At 42.5% G+C, this 17,689-nt stretch overlaps 1 protein-coding gene across 2 annotated transcripts in view; it reads left to right on the forward strand.

The window, feature by feature from the left end:
• Positions 1-17,248, forward strand: part of LOC144114456 (stomatin-like protein 1) — a 55,264-nt gene extending 38,016 nt beyond the window's left edge. The window contains exons 8-10 of one of the 2 annotated variants that reach the window (XR_013311042.1): positions 786-971; positions 6,363-6,459; positions 14,164-14,297. Coding sequence is in view for 1 of the 2 variants with exons in the window: in XM_077648199.1 (XP_077504325.1) it covers positions 786-971; positions 14,164-14,372 (395 nt within the window). In the remaining variant the exon portion in view is untranslated. Of the gene's footprint in view, positions 1-785; positions 972-6,362; positions 6,460-14,163 lie in introns of both variants that reach the window. The other variant, XM_077648199.1, reaches the window with a different exon arrangement.
• Positions 17,249-17,689: the final 441 nt, after the last annotated feature.

The raw sequence follows: 17,689 nt of genomic DNA on the forward strand, positions 1-17,689 counted from the left end.
TTTGTAATGATTCACAGGCACTCAATTTCACAAGATAGCTGGAAAGCAGCCATGGCAAACTTTTATTTACTGATATAATGCATGAAGAAACTATGAAGCCATTGTCAAGGCAGATCTACCGAGCTGGCACAGTGAAGATAATATACGCAGCATGGCTTATTAAAGTGCATGTGGGTCTCAAGACAATAAAGACACAATTAGAACAAGCCACTCTGTGGTAGACATATTAGCGGTGTGTGAGTAACCGCCTTCAGGTGATGCATCAGTTCCTGCTTTTTTGTTATTCAGACATGTTAATGACAGAGACTGCACTGCCATATTGGAGTGCCTTCTAACTTATTTGTAAGGCCAACACTAAGGAGGGAAGCACTTATGGTGTATTCCAGTCGGCAATCCTGAGCAGCTCTCCGTATCGGCAAAGAAGCAAGATATCTGTCATGGTCCAGTCAGAACTCGGGATCTGAGTCCAAATCAGCCTTTGAAATATGCTCTTAGATTTCGCGGAGAAAGAAGACTTTCTCTGGATCGCCATTTGAAGTACATCATTAGATATCCAGACTTTTTATTTTTGACAGAAAATGAATTTTTTGCAGTGGTAATTTTTCAAGCATTGTAAGCCATCTGTGAAAATCAGATTCTTGTGAAATTGGATTTTTGCTTACTGTATGCTGCTCATTCTTTGGAGTAGTTGCATGTTCGCTTCATTTGGTACTGTCAGAGTTTGGTTGATTATAAGCAAACAGCTCTGGCATTTATTGTACCTTGTCACCCATCCCATGGTGCAGGTGGCCTGCATGCTGTGCCAGCGAGCCCAAGTGAGCCTCAGTTTGAGCAATTAGTGCAAGTACTGCACCAGCTGGCCCTATTTGCTGCTCAACAGGAGGAGTTTCAGGGCGTCTATGCTACTTACGGACTACAGATTCATGGAGGCACAAAGGATGGAATCACAGTTCACATCTGCTTTGACCAAGGTTTGTGCGGAAGTGACCAACACTGACCTCATTAGTAGATAAGCTTCACAGGTAGCTCTGTGGCTGGCAACCTTGGAAACTTATATCCTTGTCAGGTGGCAAGGTGAATTGTTTTGCTGCAAATTTTGCTTCTTTTGTGTATGTTTAGTGGCAGTCACTTTGCTTAATACTCAATACTTCACTCTGTCTACTTGTGTAGCTTCGACCTCTGTGCTTCAGGACTTTAAGTCAATGAATCTGAAAGTGAAGGTGATGATGTTTTATTTTATTGAAGGTGCATCTAAAGACTGGTGTTTAAGTTAATGATAAGTGCATTAATGGTTACCACAAGCAGCATATTTTGCCATATTGCTTGCATACACGGTTCTTATACTTGGTGCTCATATTCACTTTTAAAAGGACACTGAGGACAAATAGAGGTTGGCCTGTGTTGATAGGCTACTGCGTTCCAATCACAAAGAGGCCACTCTCACAGAAAACGGTGCTTTCATAGGCTCTAAAAGACAAAAAAATACCAATGAAATACAGGTGTTGCCATCACCGGCCGATGTCACAAGTAAAATGCTTGGCTTGAGGCCTAGAGGCTGCGCTAAATTGCCATTCACGTCAAAACGGTGGCTACCTGTCCTTTTCGGTAAGGACATCACGAAGATTTTTAAATCCAGTTTTCTGGCCAATAAATGCGTTTATTTTGCCAGCGGACAAACATTCACGCAGCCGGAAAGAGCCAGATAATCAATTTTTACTGAGAACAATAATTCGGTAGAGTTTTCCTCAGTGTGCCTTTAATGCCTGGTTATATTAGTGATGTGATAAAATTGTTGTACAGTAGTCTAAGACGAACTTGAAGGGGCCAGAAAATTTCTTCGTCTTATCACAAGTCTGTCTTAACAGATGTTCCTTCAAAAAAGATACGTGAGCACGCTATGTGCGTCCAAATATATGTTACATGAAAGCAATGACCTTGCAGTGAGAGGATAATTGCAAATGGATCGTATATGGCACTATGCATGAAGTGAGCTGAACAGTGAGGGCATGAAACGAAGTAACGTTATCCTACTTGAAAACAGCATTGGTCTAACTAGTTTTCATTGCACTTTCTTTTTCCCTCTCTCTTCCGCAACCACTGCTTTTTTTTTTTTTTTTGTTCCCGACTACATTACATGACAGCGAATACAGCTTGTTCGGTCGAAAAGCCATTGGTGTAATAGTAGTTGGCACTGCGTGCCGGAAATAATCGAGGCTGCGTAAAAAATTGTATCATGGTAAAATTTATGTTTCTAGTGATTGATGATTGATTGCTGTGATAGTCAATGACGAGTTAATGAAATCAATGTAATTAATTAATTAAAGAAATGAGAAAATTGGAAAAAAGGAGAGTTCAAAGTTGTCAAAATGCTCAGGATGAAAAGCCAATGCTTGATGATGGTAATAAAGGAAATAATTTAGTGTGTAATTGATCAATTTATTAATTGAAACAATAAAAAATAAAAAAATGCGTTCAAAGGTGTTTCCAACTGGCAAGGCGCCTCGCCGAACGGGCGATGGCATTCTGTGGACTCCCTGACAGCGCTGCAACTCGCTGTCGCGTCCCACTCTTAAAGGCGAAGCTTAAGCGTCCTCCAATTTTTTTTTAGGCTTTGAGTGCTCTGAAGGTGCCCAGTTTCTCGAAGTTCTTTATAATGCTACGAAAAACAAGGACACAGGAAGAAGTACACAGGACTATAAAGAACTTCGAGAAACTATGCTTCACCAACTAGCCCCACAACGTGTTTTGTTAAGTGAAGGTGCCCAGTTGGGTAGCTCTGCATCTCTCTGTTATTTCGCTCCTTCCTCACTGTAGTTGTTATCCACTCTACGGGCAGGTGCACCATGTTCCTTTCCATGTTCCATGTTTGTTGCAGGCAGTGCCCTTGTCATACCCATACGGCATCAGTATCTGGCCATCTCTGCGCTGTGATAACGCATATTGCGGCCTCGTGTCAATTACAAATTTGGCTGCCGACTGTTTAAGCCCTGACGAGCAGGTCCTTTTAGTCTGCTGGTAACAACGCGTGGCACATGACAAATGCACGATGCCGAGATCTGGCATCTCTGCGCCGCACACAGGCAGGAACAAAGGTGCGCTGCTTTTCTGCATCGGCAAGAAACCTTCCCTACAACGAAGCACACCTCCACAAGACAGCTTCTCTGCACAACGGCGCAAAGATGCGAGGGGCTATCTTGTCAGGGTGCGCTTTCTTGAGTGGAAGCGTTTTAGATATTTTTTCTTTGTTCGATTGTGCCTCGCAGATGCCCCGTAAATGCCGTTGCGTGGGGTCGCCAGGGTATTCAGTCGCTGTGAAAGTTCATCTTAACCGAATCACACCCAAAACAGTTCGTCTTCACTCCTTCGTTACCACGCCACTGTGCAACGATCACCAGTAATCAATAGATTTGAAGCGCGACTACAGTGCTACCGTTGCCGCCAAGGAATTGCTGCACTATCGAGTGGGTTGTTTAGATACTTTACGCTAGTTTCTTGCATAGTTTATATTTTTCCCGCAAGATGCCAATTATTTAAACACCCTTGAATTTGAGGTTCCGACGTAGAGCGCTCGCAGAACGGCACCATCCACAGGAACGGCATGCTCTCGGAAAAATGTCACTTCTCACGGTTGTGCTGCATCTGCGGCTGCTTTTCCGATGCGTCAAGTGGCAATGACTCTGATGACTGTATTGCATTGTCCGATTTTGATCCCGACAAAGAAACTGCAGCCTCAGCACAATACGTGGTGGCTCCTGTCCACCTGCTGAGTTCGTTTTCCACTTTTTGACTGTTTGTTCATTCCTGGAACCAGTTTAATCATCGCGGTGATGGCATCAATGATATTTCTCATTTCTGTAGTGTCTCATCATCATATGGGCAAGATTTACTTCTGTCTGGCCAAAATAGAATAGACTTCAGACCCAGTGAAAATCATGGTACCGACCTCGGATTGATGCTTCATAATAGCACAAAGTTGGTCACGAAAGCTGTGGATGTGTTCCGATGAGTCCTAAATAGGGGTATGCAAATATTCGAAATTTCGAATACGAATCGAATATCTTTGATATTCGATTCTTGATATTCTGGATATATCTTGATTCTTGATATATCTTGATTTTGATATTCGATTCTTTGATATTCGAATATCTTTTGATATTCAAATATCCTTTGATATTTGATGAATCGAATGATATTCGATTCATATTCGAGAAAGAATTTCCGAATATTAGAAAATTCCCGAATGCTTGCCAGCGATCGTATACTACGCAGACTTTCATAAATTCGACTGTGGCAAAACCACAATATCTGTGCAGATTAGCCGATGATCAAGTTAAAAATTCCAGGAAAACGATACAGAGGTCCTATTCCCTTGCTTTTCCATCGTTTATCACACGGTCAGATCGCATTCCGACGCCGCTAGGCTTGACCTCATGCGAAATTCCGCAAGTGGGCTTTTCCACATATCACCCTTGCTGCGAAGAAGATGGCCGATGGCCCGTTTCGAACAATCGCAACACGAAATCGCGCTTTTTTTTTTATTCTTCCATTATATGTTACAAATTTAATGCCCAGATCTGAAGAATGCGTCCTGTCGCCTTCGTAATTCTCCGAGCATGACCTCCGCCATCCAATTTTGTAAACTACGCTATGCGGGAAAGCCTATTTGCAGAATTTCGCGGGAGCCTCCTTAAGGGGCGCGTCGAGTTGTCACAATAGGGCAAGCGATCCTGTAAAAATTCCGCCTATTGCATGGTGCATTGTAACCAGCCCACCTATTTAGTGGGCGTAACGGAAGGCGTGACAACAATTGGAAGGGCCCTGTCGCTAGGTCAAAAAATAGCCTGGCCACGTAGTTTCGGTTTCTGAGCTTCGCCGCTACCCCGCGGCAACTGCAACTGTCGGCCCACGCATTCGGCGGCAGTTCAATCCCAGCTCCGCACGGCTTTTGGACGCCGACTGGTGCGTCGCAGGTGATTTTATTGCAAAAGCAATACTACGCCAGGTCTAACTGCCCGTCGCGTATTGCATGCTTCCCCCAGAGCCGGCGCTACGCTTGGCAGGTGGCGTGACGTCAGCTCTCTCTATTGCTATGAGGACACGTGATGTCAGCTTGCTCCTTGCCTCAGCTGGAAGGGAGCCGCTCGTCCCATGTACCGTGGCCCCCTGAGCCGGTGGGGTGCCTAACACGTGGTCTCTCCATTGATATGATGACCTCCTCGCCTTGCGCTCGCTCCGTGGCAGCTTCACTGGGATATATAGCGGTGCGCTACGCGTTGGTTGATCAGTCTCGCCATGGAAGTTAACGACGAAGAGTGTATATCTGAATCTAATTGCCCTACTGCTTCGGAACAGTTAAATGCAGCTAGAAGGGAGCAGCTCGTCGCGTGTGCCGGCGCCGCGCCTAACAGGTGGTCTCCCCTTTGATATGATGACCTCCTCGCCTTGCGCTCAATCCGTGGTGGCTTCACTGGGATATATAGCGGTGCGCTACGCGTTGGTTGATCAGTCTCGCCATGGAAGTTAACGACGAAGAGTGTATATCTGAATCTAATTGCCCTACTGCTTCGGAACAGTTAAATGCAGCTAGAAGGGAGCAGCTCGTCGCGTGTGCCGGCGCCGCGCCTAACAGGTGGTCTCCCCTTTGATATGATGACCTCCTCGCCTTGCGCTCAATCCGTGGTGGCTTCACTGGGATATATAGCGGTGCGCTACGCGTTGGTTGATCAGTATCGCCATGGAAGTTACCGACGAAGAGTCTGTATCTGAATCTAGTTGCTCTACTGCTTTGGAACAGTTAAATTCTAAGCTTGCTCCCCGCCTCAGCTAGAAGGGAGCTGCTCGTCCCATGTACCGTGGCCCCCTGAGCCGGTGGGGTGCCTAACACGTGGTCTCTCCATTGATATGATGATCTCCTCGCCTTGCGCTTGCTCCGTGGCAGCTTCACTGGGATATATAGCGGTGCGCTACGCGTTGGTTGATCAGTCTCGCCATGGAAGTTACCGACAAGAGTCTATATCTGAATCTAGTTGCCCTACTGCTTCGGAACAGTTAAATGCAGCTAGAAGGGACTCGCTCGTCGCGTGTGCCGGCGCCACGCCTAACAGGTGGTCTCTCCTTTGATATGATGATCTCCTCGCCTTGCGCTCAATCCGTGGCAGCTTCACTGGGATATATAGCGGTGCGCTACGCGTTGGTTGATCAGTCTCGCCATGGAAGTTATTGACAAAGAGTCTATATCTGAGTCTAGTTACTCTACTGCTTCGGAACCATTAAATTCTAAGGCGAAAGCTAAGCAAGCTTTTGCAATTCAACCAAGTTTAACCAGATCTAAACCATGGGCAATTTTTATTTTTCCTTTTTAGAAGCTGTCTCGCCGTTCTGACGCCAGTGTGTGTTCCCCGGCCCCTTGCTTCCATTTGTGTTGTTCTCCAATACAGGCGGCTCGTCACGGGCTTACAGGTATTATCACGATGCAACTGCCTCATAAGGCCTTGCTGCATCTTCGCATTTTCGGCAGGTTTTTATTTTGCTTTTCTCGGGGGGCGCGGGGAAGTTTATAAACCTAATCCTTTGGATAAAGTGGTCATTTCATCCGGTTCCTTGAACTCCGAATTAATGAGGTTTTACTAGTCATCATGCTATTTTTTGCTGCCAGTCTTGTCATTTTATGAATTTTGTCTTGCATTACCTCATTACAGTTTGGATACTGTTATTCGGCGATCCATAATGAAGTCACCCAGCAACTGGTTTTGATTTTGGATACTGTTGTGTAACCCGCTGCGGTGGCTCAGTGGTTAGGGCGCTCGGCTACTGATCCGGAGTTCCCTGGTTCGAACTCGACCGCGGCAACTGCGTTTTTATGGAGGCAAAACACTGAGGCGCCCGTTTGCTGTGCGATGTCAGTGCACGTTAAAGATTATCCCGGAGCCCTCCACTACTGTACCCCTTTCTTCCTTTCTTCTTTCACTCCCTCCTTTATCCCTTCTCTTACGGCGTGGTTCAGGTGTCCAACGATATATTAGACAAATACCGCGCCATTTCCTTTCACCAAAAACCAATTATTATTATTATTATACTGTTTTGCTGTCTCATCAATAGTATACATTTCTGTGCACGTTTTTTTTTTTTATACGGTACCGAGGCAGTCTAATTTTGTTTGTTATAGTTGTGAAGGCCATACACTATTTTGAAAAAAATAAAGGCAACAACATTTGCTTGTTTATCATTTTCTGAAATTTTTTCTGTACTGAACAGATATTCCATATTCGATTCGATATTCGAAGTCATTTTTTCTTCATATTCGTATTCGATTTGTATTCGAAAATTTCAATATTCGCACCCCCCTAGTCCTAAATCATCTCAAACGTCTTCCGATATAGTTTCTTGTGAAACCACGGCATTGTAGAGCACATTCAAGCAATTTGCAGCCAAACCTCATTGTTAAGAACTCAGATATTACAAATTATTAGCTCCATCGAACTCCCTCTGAATATTTTCAACAAACTCATGCATTTCTTATTTTATATGTCAAACGTGGGTTGTCGTAAAATGGATATATCAAACAGCCGAGCACCAAGCTGTGTCCGCTCGGATGGCTGGCGGCAGGCTTTGCCTCACTACATGGCTGACTAGTAGTGATGCGGCAAGCATTCGCACCACGGTTCACACTTTATCTCACATTTTCCAGCAGCCCCACTGAAGAGATAGCGGTGAAAACAGCTGGTTGCCAGGTGGTTGGCACCTGTTAGTGCCTTTTGCACTCATCGATAGTTCCACTATACCACTGTGATGTGAGAAAGCCACCCTAGCTGGCGTTTGTCCTTCCACCGCTGTATGCTGCGGTACTTAGTGTGGAAACCAACCTAAATGACGGTTGCTGTTCGTTTTTTTTGTGGCCTTCACAATCGCCACGTGCCACTTCAAAACGTGCTAAAGCTAAGGAAAAGGTCTTTTTCATTTGCCATTCTTTCACTGACTAAACTTTACTTCTCCAGCATTAGTTTTTGGCAAAATTTTATATGATGAATTTTAGCTATATTCAACTGTTTTATGTCTTTTTACCTATTCGCTATAATGAGGTTTCACTACATTACCCTTCTTATTTTCATGTGAGTAGAGTACATCAGCGTTTATGGTATGGCAGATATACTTTTTGTGTTTCTCTATTTCTTTTCGGCCTCTTCAAAAATGTTCTAATCTCAAAGTGATGATTTCGAAAAGTACATTTAGCAAGCTATATTATTACACATTAGATTTTACTTTGAAAATTTTTTGCTCGGAGTAAAAATTTATATCAAGGACAGTCTGAAATTGGCCTTTTTTTATGTAGTGTCAGAAAAAAAATTTCCAGCTGAAAAAGTTTACGATTTAAAAATTTTAGTGGCTAGTTTATAAATAAATTTGAAACATTTTGTACATTCCAGAATCTTTTTAACATTTTTTTTTCTGCAAAAGATAGTGTCTTGTCACTACAGTTTTTTTCTAAATTTTCAGCTTTTTTGTGTGTTTGCCAATTTTTTTCGCAATATTCACACAGAGTATTTGTGTTGAAATAAATGTCTCCAGAAAGCACATTCTATTGCTATCACTTTCATGAATATTGCATTTTTTTACACCTCACATACTTTGTAGAAAAAAAGTATATCAAAAATAGTAATTTTGCCCATGGTATCAAAAGAGTTAAGCGGATCTTTTTTTTACATTGACTTCTGTGGAGAATTGCAACCAAATAGTCTCACATTGGTCATCTTACCCGAGTTTGTCTTAACAGGAGTTTACTGCATCTACAAAAGGGGCTTTCGAAGCCATTCAGTTAGGGAAAAAAAATGTCTAGATGATCAATTTCTGAGCACTGTTGAAAATTTTGAGCATGTAATTTTTTTACCAAGTTCAATGGGCATTGGATCCAAATGTCACTTTCTTTTGCTATGTGCCACCATGGCACCAAAACGGTCCTTGAAGTGAATTGCACTTACTGAAAGTGGCACTTATTTTGCCCATGTGACTGAAGTGGTGGTTCTTTGTCCGTTTTCTTATTCACAAAAAAATGCAAGAATTTTATGAATCAATAAGTTTTATGTCATTGCCTGGACATTTAATAGTTTTTCCTTTTGCTATTTCTTAACATCGTCCACGCTCTTATTTCAAAGTGCCTTTTCTTGTGCACTTCAAAGCATACACTCCTGTGCGTAAGGGGAGACACTAGTGAAAAATGCAAAAATTTTAATTTTTCAAAAATGGCATATTTGGGTTCAATAGAGTCTAAAGTACCTATCTAGCAAGTTTCAAAGTCTGATTCGACCTCCAGCTACCAAAAAATTATATACTTGATGCCTCCAAACCACTGAAGGGGAAGTTTCGGAGTGAGATGAGGCAACCACATCCCCGATGGCCGCCAATTTGCTCTTGCTCGAAAGCTGGCGCTCTTCTCTACATCCTGGTATTACTCATTGTCTTGAAGCTCTCTCCGAATTTCTGTATTCTGCCGTAATTTGAGGCCTCTACAACTACCTCCAAATGGCTGGCACACACACTTCAAATGCTATTTTCTCCACTTCGTGTTTTCTGCCAACATGACTGTCCTTGTGGAAGTTTTCGATATGTTTTTGTTCTACAATTTCAATTAAACTTGTACTGTTGAATTCAGAAAGAACTCAACTATAGAGGTATGCTATTTTTTTTTTATGGCTCAATCGAACATATAAAATTTTGTGAACAGTAATGTCACCTGATTGTATTTGATAATTATGGTGCTTCAGCAGAATTGAACATTTTTTATGATGTTGCACCTCAATAACAATATTAATAGCATAGTTCTGCAAGGCAGGTATTTGGCTACAGCTGCATTTCAGTCGGAACCAAAAACTTTTCAAGGGAAGTGTCTTAACGACCTGTAAAAGATGAGCTAATTAGGCTTAATTTATTTTCCCATAATAGGAGAACTGTTTGAGGTATACTGAATCTAATTAGGTTTTTGAAAACAGGAGGTAGAAACACATATACACACCTAATTTTATTATATTATCTCTTTGTAATAAACATTTTCATTTTCAAGACCCGCATCTCTCCTGAATGGCAGCCGCACTGCTTTTTGATAATTCTGGGCTATTCAAGGATTCAAATCTATATATAGCCTGTAAGTAAAGCATGCCGAGCTTTTTTGCACTACCATTTAGAATAATGACGTAATCGACGGTTAAATTTTAGGCTTCTCCGCACAGCACCAGAGGAGTGCGGAGAAGCTTGGTGTGACGTCCTGGAAGGTGAGATTTCAAATATCCGCTGCTGTCAAGCACATCCTGCCGTGCCTTGTTGAATGCTGCCCAGCAACAACACCCGGCAGCCTTTGCCTTTGGTGGCATTGGTTTTTGTCTCCTTGAAAGCATGCGTTTATGCATTGGGAATGTGCCGGTACCGTCGATGACGTCGTGATGAGCCCCCACTTTGCTCTGTGCGCTGCGGAGAAGCTTGGAGGCCGTTGTGATTTTAATCTGCGATTACGTCACCATTTCAGCTGCTAGCCCGAAAGGACTTTGCATGCGTTACCTGCAAGTTTCACACATTCGACATCTTTAAGCTTGACATTTTATAAAACCTATGCAGTTGTCCTTTAAGCAGCTCTTCTTGTTTGTTTGTTTTTAAAGATGCATTGGCAAGAGGTTGTGTGATGTTAAAATATTGTGAACTCTTTTGAAAGAAAACAAACACTCTGCATTTAACAACATAGAAATCATACTTTGACATGTTATGGTCGTGTGGTGGGCTACACCAGTAATGCTAGATTTTCACTCAGAACTTTGCTAATGCTTGTTTCATGCAATTTTTAGTGCCAAATTAAGATTATAAATTTTCATTTCAGCAGTATTAGAATACCCAAGTCTCTCAAGATCTTTTAATTTCCTCCGTAATCTCATGACTCATTTTTGTCAGTAACCAGTCCTTTAGAACTGTGGGCTTTCGACATTTCAGAGAAAGGTGACCATTAACTTTGCTTACGTTTTAAGGCTATTATTATTTCCGGATCATTACCATGCATGAGAAGGCAAAAAAAAGAAATGGCAACTTTTATTTTATGCTATATAGCTATTTTAAAAAATTCATATTTAAGAAAAAAATTCCAGCCATGAAAGCTTTAGAATGTTTTAGGTAGGCACACTGAAGGGGATCCTCTTGAGAATGTCTCACCCATGGTGTCAAGCCAGACCAGAACTAGACCCTTATTTTGCCAATAACCAAACTGTACACATTTTTTCTGTCATGTTGGAAATGAATGTTAGCCAGAGTGCATAAGACGAGAGGCTAAGAAAATTCTTTACACTCACTTTCTGTGTAACACTCCATACATCTTGGTTGGACAGAATAGAAGTAATAAGGGAGTAATTACTCATTGGCATCCACCCAAGTGCAGTCATACGGCTACAAAGGAAAGTAAATATCATTGTGCTGCCTGCAATGCTCCTAAATGAATCAGTGGGGTCGAAATGCGCACTAGGGACCATCATTGCTACTTCGTATTCTTGCTTTTTTTTCTTGCATCTAGGCAACGAATATTCTTGGGTTTTGCTTGCCTAGGCAGCCAGATGTGTCAGTATATGTGCTGAAATTGGGCAAAAAACGGGGCCACTGATTGCCAATTTGGAACGTATTCGCTGTACATTCGGTGCGAATTTGGTATATGTGCATGACGACACACTTTACAGAGTATCATGAATAGGATAAAAGCTGAAAATTTTCTCGACATCTGTGTTTTGTCTCATCTTACGTGTCCCCGCCGCCTTTCTTCGCCTGAGTAGAGCTGCCGTGCTACATATCACGCCTGACACAGCAGCCGAACGTTTTACATACCAGACCAGCCATATCTACGTCGGATGGTTTCTGTTGCACCTGCGCTGCCTGTGAACAGATGATATCGTACATATCTTTGTGCCACAGCACGAAACAAGGCCTGCTTTGAGAGCTTTTTCTCCTCAGAAGCACATTCGCACAAACATTTTAATGCAGCCTCAGGCAGCGTTGCGCAGCACAGCACAAGGCTAGCACCGCTGCCGGATCATCTCTTGGGCAACTATGTTGGATTATCACTGATGCCCCTTATAGGCCGTAGCATATTGCACCCTTCAGAGAGAAAAAAAAAGCTCATATTTGCATGTCGCCTGGTGTTCTTTTCAAAGGATAGGAAAAGTTGAAAATCTAAGGGAATGTGCTTACTCATTTCTGTTTTTCGCGCAACATATTCTGCATCGGTTCCTGGTGGATTTACCGTATAAACTCTTGTAAGGGCCGCAGTTTTTTTTTTAATTTGGGTGTGAATTTTGAATGGCTCATACATGACATAAAAAATATTACCTTATTCTTTTCTCATTTATCTTGTCCAGAACAGGGTGTGGCCCAAACACGAAGATTATACAGTAATCTTCTTATTGTCTGTGTCAGTTCTTTTGCTATTTTAAGATGGGAATGCCTACTGGTTAGCCATTTCTTTACAAAGAACTGCTTCATATTTCTCTTGAGGTGTAGTTATTTTGCTTTGACGTACAAAGCATTAGTGATGCCAGTGGGTTATAACAAGCTTTTCCTTGTTCAACTACACCACACTTCCATTAAGACAAGCAATACAGGGCTTTGAAAATCTGTCCAGCTTATCAGAAGTTCAGCTTGAAGAGAATAGTGTTAGGTACATTAAGTAAAACAGAACTGAGACAAGGGTGATGGATGAGTGTTTTTAAGGAAACATTTCTTTACCACTTCCCATTCCCAGTAACTATGTTTGTAAAGAAAATCGATGTGTAAATGAGGAAAAAACAATATAGCAGAGGGTTTAGTATGGCTAAGTGCAGAATATCATGCAGTAGCACTAGTTACGGTGGGCACCTAAGGTCCTTACGTGCTAAAATCGTTTGACCTAAAGGCCTTCACCCAGGTGAAGGCCTGCCATGTGTGATAACCCAGCGGCCAAGTGGGCTGCCTGCCACAAAGCAGGCTTTAGGGACGTACAGGTGCGGACATAAGTAAACAGAGCACGCGATTTCGTTCTATGTACAAGCACGTTTTTCCTATAGAGATCAAAGAAATATTGTTCGTCCATGAGAAACCGCACTGGCGTCCCCCACTGTGCACACACCATTACTGGCAATTTCAATTAGGCAGTGTGTGAAAAATCTTGCAAGCCAATAGCATGCTCCGTTTACTTTTGGCCGCGCCTGTACATACATGCATATGTATGCCTGAAATTGGAAAATGTGTCTAATAGTGCTACTGCACTAAAATCAAGTTATTAGATAGTTATATCCGCTACTGTGATCCGCTTCTACGGGGCGCCATTTCGCATGCATAGACTGCCCTGAGGGCACCAGGTAGCACCAGATGCCGGCAAGCTGCGGGCACGCCTGCCACATCAGGACCAATCAGCATGTGCACACTGGTGACACGTGAAGCGAATCGCTGATTATGTTGTGTTATAACTCTCTATTGAGAGCTTTAGCACAGCGTGATTGGATACTGTGATCCACTTCCGCAGAGGGCAGAGCTCTGCATGCGCAGATGAAGTGGTTCACAGTAGCGGATCGTGCTATGCTGCAACTGTCTAGATTTTAAATTTTATCCCACAAGTAGAATCATATAATCGTGCAAAAACGTGATGCCGCCTGTGAGACTAAGGAACTAGATGCAGATTTCAAGTTACCTGTTGCCTGCCATTCAATATGTGCTAGAAAACGGGAACTGGGCAGCAGGGAGACAGTTCGACGTGAGTGGAAAAATTATTCTGGAATGGCGCAAATCCACAAGAGTGCTTCAGTCGATGGAAGCCAACAAAAAAGGCAGGCCACGGGAAGAAGGCACTCTTTTCAGAGCTTGAGGATCATCTGTACTCAGCAGCTGCCGCAAGCATGTATTTTCGTTGCACTCTCCAATGAGTGCACTGCGCTCATTTTCGTTGCACACTCCGATGAAGAGGTCCTCAACACATCTTTATAGTGCTTACCGAATGAACAAGTGCGGCTTATGTGATTTTTTTTTTTTTCGTATAACTGTCTGTGTAGAGGGATGCGAGTTATAGACCTAACAGAGTTCATCCTGAAAAAAAGTTTGTAGTTTGAAAGTCTATTTTATTGCAAAACTGTAGATTGAACTGGCACTGTTTGACATTGGTATTTGATATTGCAGGTAATGTGGAGCTCATTCGTGGCAGTGACCTTGGCAGTCGACGTAAGGCAGATGTGACTCTGCGCCTCTCAGCTGATGATCTGACACTGATCCTCTGTGGCAAGGAGTCTCCCATGCAGGTGTATATGGGTGGCCGCATACAAGTCGAAGGAGACTGGTCTTGCCTGCGTCGCTTCATGGGCGTCATCGACAAGTGCTCAAATGGCTAGGAGCTGCACCTTTTTTTTTTTTCATGATGAGTCATTTGATTTACACACTACAATTATTATGCTGTGACATTTGGCACTGCTGTGAATGACAAATTGAAATGTGTACATTTAGCTATGTCACATATGCTCAGTCACCTGTACGACATGCTGATTCTATGTAAACAAGCAGTGCAGAGGGAAGTACTATGAGGACGTCTGCACTTCCTGTGCTCAGCCATCTTTGCACCAGGGAATTTGACCTACGGCAGTTAGCTGAAAAGGTTACAACACACGAATCTTCCTATGAAGTCATATTGTCATATGAATTGATAACGTTGACAGGCTGCAGCCATCATTTCGTGATTTTCAATGAAAACCTTAGCTGGCTGGTTTCGTTTTGTTTAGAACGAAAAAGCTAAGATGTCCCATATTGTTGTTAAGGAAGTGGACTAGTGCCATTATGGTCACAAATGCATAGTAGTGTGCTAGTCATTTTGATGATTTTGCTGCATACAATTTGTAAAGATTTGGTGAAGTTGCATAAAAGTATACACACACTCTCCTTTGGCATTTACAGTGAAACCTTATTAAGGCGTTCTTTGCGGGACCATGGAAAAACTAAGCTCGAAGCAGCAGTACATCATAACTGAAAACAGCTTAAGTATGTCCACTGACTTGGGAAAGGATACTACCTGAGGTATTTCTTGAAGGAAGGAAGCTACTAGTGTAGCCTCAAAGCCACTTGAACCGGGTTCAAACTGCTCTATTAGGCCCCGTATTTGGGCAAACAGGCAAAGCATGTCTAGCGCTCATACAGTTTTTCCAACAGTTTCTCCTTTAGCTTCCTCATCAGCATTTCTTGCATTTTGGATGACAGTTTCACCAGTGATAAGGATAGCAGGGCCACTATCGTACCATGGTGGAGAAGTCTCAATTGCACTACTCTGCGACGCTAAACATGCAAAAGGTGACAGTTACCACAGCGCCATTCCATAGCATAACTTCTGCAAAGAGCCCCTCGCAGACATTGTCACCGGTGGTGGTTAACACTCGGAGCATTGCCTCCATGTCCTTTTTTCCACGGTCACATGGCGGAAAACAAAAGTTTGCTGCGGCTGGCCTAAACTGCAGAAAAGCCGAGTCAAGTGACAACAGTAATCAATAGCTTGGTGATGGACTATCCATGTGGCTCAGACCATGATTGCTTGGACACTGGCTCCTGCTAGCTGGGTGGGTGGTGCAACAGTGGGTGTGGTGGGGGTAAGCTGAGGCCCCCGGCGGTGAGAGGGTGGAGTGATCTCTCTCTGGGCATGTTAGTAACTGCAAGTGTGCTTGTCATGTGCGATGGCACGTCTCCGGTCACCCTCTCTTGAAGTGTCACTGTGACCTTGGTTTTTTTGGGTTTAACGTCCCATGCAGAACTACCGCTTAAGCAAGTACGCCTTAACAAGGTTTTCCTGTATCATCACATGATTTGGAGGAGATAACAAAACCATTCACACTACTCATGCTCTCTTACATGAAACCACTACAATGAAAAATCACAGCTTACGTATTTGTTTCATTTCAGGGATGTTTTGCAGTTTGCTGATGAAGTTTTTTGTTAGTAGTGACTGTTCTTGGAACATGAAGGAGACAACCACTTTGATGTTTAATAGCATTGTTTTTTATCAGCCTGAATCATCTTTCACCAGTAATATTCAGTCTGATTGGTAGTTTCACATTTATCATCTTTGTGCGTGTCAGTGTGAAATCAAGGATGGGAAAAGAAGAGACTGGACACAGTCACTTCTGTACTGTGCGAGCTAATGTTGCAGCATATACTAGTCCTTTATGGCATATGAGATCCCACAAAATCTGGTGAAATATTTGTGTTATCAATGATGCATCTGCATACTAAAATGGGCCGTTAAATGATGTACTGTTTATATAAATGTAATGTATTACTGTTATAGTTTTACAACATTTTTGAACATTGTATCTATGTTTTATGGTATTCACGCTTTATAGTGCACAATTATTGTGCAGTTTGATATTACTACAGTATTTATACCTCATATGACAAATGAATAATTTTGTTTTTATGAATTGATTGTTCAGCGCCAAAGCATTGTACATGACCTTGTAGTTAAGGTTTTATGCAATTGTAAATGTGTGACAGTTATGATCATGAAGCTAGTGCGTGCAAAAAGGATGTGCCCTTTTGTATAGTTTAAAAATAATTTATAATGCATGACTTATTATGCTCCTCATGTTAGTTGTAACAGTGTACTCATATTCAGAAAATTATTAGCATTTAATTTCTCTGTGTCATTTGGTTAGTGATGCAGATCTGTACGATCTACGTGTGAGCCACTTGCTTCTAATATCATTGGAACGTTTTGGCATTAAATGAATGAGACAGCAGTGAGCATGAAAGGTTTGTACTTAGACATGAGTAAGGCCCCCAACTCACTGCAGCGAAACATTTTAAATTCCGTCAATTAAGAACAAAGAATCTGCAAAATTCCACAAGAGATGCTGCTAGTACTTCACAATGCATCTCAGGTTACATTAGGAGCCAAGGCATGAGTATAGTGCAAATTGTTTTTATTTTTTTCCGGGAATTTCATGGTAACTAAAGCGACCTTCACCCATGTTTAAGAGCTTGCTAGGAAAAGCCAGCTTTTTAATGACCTTGGGGCAAAGTGTGCATTGTGCAAGTGCGAAGGAGAAGGTGGCTGTGGATATGGAAAGAAGGTGGGGCAGGTCATTGAGAAAGAGAACGCACTGTAAGTGTTAAGTGGAGTAGGAAAAGGAAATGGATGCAGGACTGGACAGCTTAAAACACCGAGTAGCAAGGGCATGGCGATGACAGTGGCTGCTGCTGCTGCTGCTGCTGCTGCTGCTGCTGCTGCTGCTGCTGCTGCTGCTGCTGCTGCTGCTGCTGCTGCTGCTGCTGATTCGGAGGCTGCGTGCACTAAAGTATCAGAGGCTTGGCTTCGCTCGATTATGGCGTGCACATCTTAAGAGTTGCCTCTAAAATAACGTTGCTTCCGAATTTTAGAATGCCGCCTGGATTTTTAATTTTTAACCCTCAGCTATGGTTGGCCTAAACATTTTGAGATTGCATTATAACCATAATAATACTACTTTTAAAATTTTCTTGTGCTCTCAAACTCCCCCGTGGCATTAAATTTATGCAAATAAAATTGTCATTTTTCTATCATATTGTCATTCCTAGTGATGTCCGTAACAGCAGTAACGCAGAAAAAATGGAATATGACTGGTAACACTAGTTCCACAAAAAATACTTAAATCTGAGAGTTTTCATGGCATCATGGGAAATTAGGGGCCAT

Source organism: Amblyomma americanum, chromosome 1 (genome assembly GCF_052857255.1).
Source record: "Amblyomma americanum isolate KBUSLIRL-KWMA chromosome 1, ASM5285725v1, whole genome shotgun sequence".
Classification (NCBI taxonomy): Eukaryota; Metazoa; Arthropoda; class Arachnida; order Ixodida; family Ixodidae; genus Amblyomma; species Amblyomma americanum.